This window comes from Aphelocoma coerulescens, chromosome 4 (assembly GCF_041296385.1).
Source record: "Aphelocoma coerulescens isolate FSJ_1873_10779 chromosome 4, UR_Acoe_1.0, whole genome shotgun sequence".
In the NCBI taxonomy this organism is placed as follows: Eukaryota; Metazoa; Chordata; class Aves; order Passeriformes; family Corvidae; genus Aphelocoma; species Aphelocoma coerulescens.
Genome location: NC_091017.1, coordinates 51045495 through 51051833, shown reverse-complemented (window position 1 = coordinate 51051833; position 6339 = coordinate 51045495). Strand labels below are relative to the sequence as shown.

Here is a 6339-nt window from a genome sequence, read left to right as displayed (position 1 = left end):
CTGTCCCCGGCAGGCACGGGAAAGGTGCGAAAACAAATGGAGATGGCTGCGGCGAAGGGCACGGTCCCCCGCCACGCTCACAGTTCACTCCTCTCCGTCCCCGTGTCCGCGTCCCCCCCCGCCCCAGGAGGTGGTACGGGCCCTCCTGCCGGTGGGTACCGCCGTGGGCGGGCGGGGATGTCACGTCCGGGCTGTGGAGCGGGCGCTCCGCCCTTCCACTGTGCTCGGGCTGGGAGATCGTCGGACCATCCCCCGGAGCGGCTCCTGCAGCAGCCCCTGAACTGTGCTCTGGAGTGGCCTCTGTAGCCAGCCCATGCCCGGCTCCCTGCGGGGCGAACGGCAGCGGCCGGGGTGGGCTTCCACCCCCGGATACAATTTAGGGCCGCCAGCGGGGATTGAGGGTGACGGTAGCGGGAGCCGTTCTGGGCGGGGGGTACCGGTGCTGCCCTGGGGGCCGCGTCCGTGATTCAATGACACAAAGTCATAGAATCACGGAATGCTAAGGGTTGGAAGGGACCTTAAAAATCCTCTAGTTCCAACGCCCTGCTGTGAGCAGGGACACCTTTCACTAGACCAAATTGCTCAATGGCCTATCCAGTCTGACTTTGAACACTTCCCAGGGATGGGGCATCCGCAGCTTCTCGGGGCAGCCTGTGTCAGTGCCTCACCACCCTCACAGTAAATGATTTGCTTTGGCTCTGTGGCACATTCATGGTGTCCTTATTAAATAAGCCTCTGCGCACGGTGCCGGTGATGCCGCAGAGGGAGAGAAAGAGAAGACCAGTTCACAACCATTTTTAATGTTTGCATGGGAGAAGTCAGACATTAGCTCTTTACTGTTCATCACATTCTCTAAGTGATAGTTTGGCACAGTTGCACATGGGTAATACAGCAGAAACGGTTCCACAGTAGAACATTAATGCAAACAGCGACACCTAAAGCCAGTTTTCTCCTTCAGCACACTTAGTGATGTGTGTGTTGGCGGTATGTGATAAAAAGGGGTCTAGTAACCTGGAGCATAAATCCAGCTGTCTCAATAAAATGACACTTGAAAAGTATCTCCTCCTTAACTTAAGATTTTGAAAAGTACATAATAAAGATTCAGTATTGCAGTGCATCCAAAAATTACAGTGCTCACAGTAGCAGACAATTCATTTGCATAATGTGGAGAGGGGAAAAGGCAATGGGACTATTTTTTTTTGAAATTAGAATTATGCCACAAAATGCTCAAATCACATTAAAGTAATTATTACTGGACTTCAAAAATTTTGTTAAAAGCACATTTTGTTAAAAGCATATTAAAATAGAATTTCCACAAGTTTCATTTCCAGTCTGTCTTGTGGATGACTATAGACAGATAGACTTGTTACACTGTGCATCTAAATGTTTATCTCACATATAAAGGGCTCCTTACACGTATTTGTAATATAAGAGCTCAACTTAGCCCTTCTAAAAATGATTTTCTTTTGAGGGTGGGAAAGAAGAACAGTGAAAAATGTTCACAGCAGTTTTTCTGTTTCTTCATACTCCTTCCTGGTTAACCTGGAAGAGGGGGTGGTCAGTGTCCACCCTGTTCTGGTTTTGTTCAATTTACTGTCCAGACAAACGGTTATGGTTCTGTTAAAAAACCCAACTTGCTAATTAGAAGAGATCCACATACATCCCCAATATGCAGATCTGGGCAATGGTGAAGAAGCACAGTAAGAGCCCAGTGCTCACCAAATCTTGGTTCTCCCATAGGTTTGGCTGCAAGTAGGTTCTGATTCCACTGCACAAGTCACAGTCTTGACTTCATTAAAGCACGTGTATTTACATGCTTTCTTGAACTAGACCTTGTGTTGTGATTGTCAATCAGGCACAATTGCTACAAATCCCACATAAGAAAACTCCCTTTTGAATTTAATTAGCAGTCCTGTAATTCTCAACTATATGGAAGATGAAGGGGAAGGAAGAAGCTCTTAAACTTTTCTATTTATTTTTTTAACAGCGTCACAAACAATTATAAGGCCAAAATACACAATATTAAATAGAAAATCTAAAATTAAGTTGCTGGTATTCAGTGAGAAAGACTGAGGTATACAAAATATTTTTTAAATTGTGCGTAAATTTGCAGTAGTTTTGAAAAGGTGCTTTTCCATTTTCAGCTAGTGGTTCATTGACCAAGTGATCTTCCTGTATACCAGTAACTGTGTAATTGTGACCAACTGAACACAATGCATTTAACAGCTAATCGTTCTTCAGAACACTTGAGTTTTTTTAAACATTACATTTATTCTGACAGCAGTAATGTAGTAAAATAACACTATATCCAGAACAACTCATGATCTTCATTTGATATATCATTTTTACTGTTAAGAATGGAAAGTTGGTTTTTTTTAGTTTACTTTGGATGTTGACGCATGAAAAGTACACTTCAGAAATTGTCAGACTTATTCCAGAGAAAACAAGGTGTAAAACAGAAAAAAGAATGGCAGTGCCAAGTATATTTTTCTCCTTCCACCTTGTACTGGCAACTGATAGAAGCACACAGAGATAATGTAATTACACGACTTCTAAAACATAATTTTAAAGTTACAAAACTAGAGAGCTTTTGGCTGAGCATTTCCCTGAGTCTTCATTTTTAAAAATCATGTTAGACATCATGTGCATAGAATCTGTTACAGAGGCCTCAATTAATAAAGGCTGTTTGTATGCAAACGTTAGATACTTCTATTCTTTAAAAACCTAAGCAAGAACTGCTGAGGAAGCAATTTCACTCTTCAAAATCTGTTTTTTTCCTAAGAAGAAAAGCAAACTTCAAATATTTTTGCATTGGATAATTTGAAATTACATCATCACACAATTTGTGCTTTGTGAACAAGTGTAATGGGGAGCTTTCGGGGAAAGACTGAAACAACAAACTCCGGGACTTCTACATAATTAAAAAAAACTTTGGTTTTTATAGCTTTTTGTGAGAAAATAGAAGGCACAACTGTGCATCAAAACTATATGATTTTGTATTTTAATCTGCTTACATTGTTTTCATCACATCAGACTTTCTGTAAGTCTTTACTTACAAATGTGTTTTAGTAACAGTAATTAAGTTAGCTGTCATAAGGCTTCTGTTTTACCTACATGCAAGAAGGCTATTTAGCAAGAAGGCATCACTGAAAAAGGTACATTGAACAACATATGAACTGATGTCCATTCATTAAAAGTTCACCATTCTAGCTCAACAGGATAGTCTCCAGTGAGACACGCTGTGCAATGACCAAGCTTTCCAATAAATGACTTTTGGGTTTTAGGATTGTTGTCCTGTCTTGCTTTGATGCTTTCTTGCACAGACGATACCAACCCTTCCACAGAAAGATAGACAACACTGTCTGCTCCTAGAGGAAATAAAAGACTCATCAGTTAAAGCTGCAACATTGTACCAAATGCAGTGCTCTTTGGAAATGCGGTCGCAATATCATCTGGATTATGATGCCAGGTGGATCACCTTAACAAAAGAGAATGACTGAAAAATTTTTAAGATCATAGTATGTCTTGCCCTTCTCAAATGCTTTGTGCAGGGAGCAGACTCACTGAAATCTAGACAGAATGGTCTGTTGGGAAAAAATATGTGACACATAACTGCAAAAACAGAAGCAAAGTCCAGACTGTGTACTAAGACTCCCTAAGCTCCCTGTAGTCTCCCAGAGTTAACCTTAGTTCAGGTATGGAAGTAGATGTGTGTGTGATTAGTGCTTCCCAAATCTGAGCACCAAGGACTACCAAGCTTCTCTGGGACTTGGAGGAGTGGAAGACCATAATGTTAAAAAAAAATCATTATGGGTTCATACAAATTTTCTAGCAGTAGGAATGTTTGACAGCATTTTCGTATCATTAGTTTTCTATCCTTTGCACTCATATGGTGAATAATACTTAAAAATGAGATCCTACAAACTTGAAATATTTCCACCACCTTCACAATAATTTTGGGAAAAAGAATTCATTGCAGTATTAGATGGTGAAAGTCAGTATTTAACACAGGATATCGGAGCTTACAGTGGAACACAAACTGTCGATCCTTCTTTTGTTTTGCTGCGAACATGACTTGAAATTTCAGGTTTTTAACATTCTTTGATTGATTTCAAATTTATTTCTTTCAAAGTGAAATATATAATACATATATATATATAATATATATATGTATTATATATAATATATAATAATTAAAATTACTTACATAAATGCCAATTTGTAGAAAATTCAGTGGGTGTTTACAAATTCTGAATACATTTTTATGAGTGTCTCATGAAAGTGAAACTACATCCGCTTTTCATTATAGGACAGATTTTCACCACTTACTTTCTTCCTGGTATTTTGACTGCAGCTCCTTTTTGTCAAGTTTCTCAGAAGGAGCTTTAAGTATTGGAAAGCTTTGTTGTCATACTTTATTTGCAACTTATGCAATTATTCTAATACTTTCTATTGTTTTGCAAATACAGTTCCCTAACTGTGTTAAAAAAAAAGTGTGTAGCTAAAGTGGTTTGATCCATGGAGTACTCACAATGCAGACACCTAGTTTACCAACCTTACAATTCTTTAGTCAGTTTTGCCACTGGTGCCTTGATATGTTCTGCTTTCTTTTGAAGTAGACCATAAAAGACAGTTGAAAACTCTCTCAAGAAAAAAAAAAAAAGAAAGTAGCATTTACCTATATAGTTTGCAAGATCATGAAATTCAGGTCTGTTGGCAATGAGTTCTTCTTTCGTTGGAATGTTTATTCCCATGTAACAGGGAAATCTTATGGGAGGGGAAGCTACACGAATGTGCACCTGCATAAAAACAGTTTTAAGTTGATGGTCAGCAGATCATAATATAATAGCAAAGTCTCAATTCTGCACAGTGATAATGAACAGAACACAGCACTGCACAGAAATCATTGCAGGGTTAAAAGTAAGATAAGGTTTTTTTCAGATGTCAACACAGCAGGAGAAGGTAAGACAGTTTTAGAATTTATTTTTTATGTATTTCCTAATGTTCTTAGAAGGTTCCATCCTGATTTTACTTATCTTCTGTGGTGTTCAGTTCTTGATAAACAAGTTTCAGCTTACAAAACCAAACATTATACAGCACATTTTTGCTCCAGTGACTGACTTGAGCACTGTTTTGCTTAAAAATCTTTATCAGTTAAAAAAATGGTGCTCTGGTGACTTAAGGCATGTGGTATTTACAGCAGTCTATGGTTATACTTTATGCACTTCCACAAGTCACCCATCAGGAATACTTGGTTTTTTGATCTTAACTAATTTGTATTCCATTCTCTTTTTATTTGCCAGACAGTGCTTTTTAAGTGGAGACGTTCCTCTTATCTCAATCACCCAAAAGTCACACTCATACAAAAGAACCTTCTTAACCTATCTTCACAATAAACACACACTAGCCATCTTTTTTTTCCACATTTGCCCTTTTAAATAAGGAAACAATGTATAGTACAAATGAAGACAAGCCCCTGTGCTTTAACCTCCCATCAACTTCTATTCACATCTTTATTGTACTGACTTAAATTTAACTTACCTCTTTGGCTCCTGATTCTCTCAGTAGTTTTATTATGGGTGAAATGGTATTGCCTCTCACAATTGAGTCATCAATGATAACAACTCGTTTGCCTTTAAAATTATCGGACAAAACACCAAACTTCTTTGCAACACCAAGCTGCCGTAACCTCATATTTGGCTGGATAAATGTTCTCCCTACATATCGATTTTTACAAAGTACTTCAACATATGGTAGTCCACACTGCAAACAGGAGACAGTTAAACAGAATTAATATAGAGGATTTGTTATTCTCAGTTACTGTTTTTTAAAGTGAGCTTAGGACTTAGTATGGCTTCACAGTAACAAAAAAATGTTTAAATACCTTAATATAGAGGAATAATGGCAGAAAAAACAAGGCAGAGTACTCAATAGCAGTAGCCTGCGTACTGAAGATATAAAGCCTAATCAATATGCAACTCTAACAGCCCACATCATTACAGTCCATTACAAAAAGAGATATGTGTAAATATGCTTGGGGAAAAAAAAAAGAGCAAGGTAACATAATACCTTTTGAGCATAACCAAGAGCTGCTGGGGTTGCAGACTCTGGAACAGTGCTGACCAGGTCTGCTTCCACAGGTGCTTCAATAGCAAGCTGCTGCCCACATCTTCTGCGGACTGAATACACCATCTGACCTAAGAACAGAAAGCAGTGTTTTTCTTGGCTCAGATTTCGTCTCAGTTTTCTGTACAAATTTCTGTGTCAAGTTGTAGACACAGAAGTCAGTGGGAAAAGTTCCAGAACTAATAAGCAGTCACTTGCATAAGGTCATTTTTT

General features: G+C 38.9%; 1 protein-coding gene across 1 annotated transcript in view; it reads right to left on the bottom strand.

Annotated features, from left to right (window-relative positions):
- Positions 1-779: 779 nt before the first annotated feature.
- PPAT (phosphoribosyl pyrophosphate amidotransferase) overlaps positions 780-6339 on the bottom strand; it is a 47427-nt gene continuing 41867 nt past the window's right edge. Inside the window, exons 8-11 of the mRNA XM_069014053.1 lie at positions 6070-6197; positions 5542-5763; positions 4679-4799; positions 780-3368 (exon numbers count right to left, since the gene is read on the bottom strand). Coding sequence (XP_068870154.1) covers positions 3199-3368; positions 4679-4799; positions 5542-5763; positions 6070-6197 — 641 coding nt within the window. The 3' untranslated portion in view covers positions 780-3198. The remainder of the gene's footprint in view (positions 3369-4678; positions 4800-5541; positions 5764-6069; positions 6198-6339) is intronic.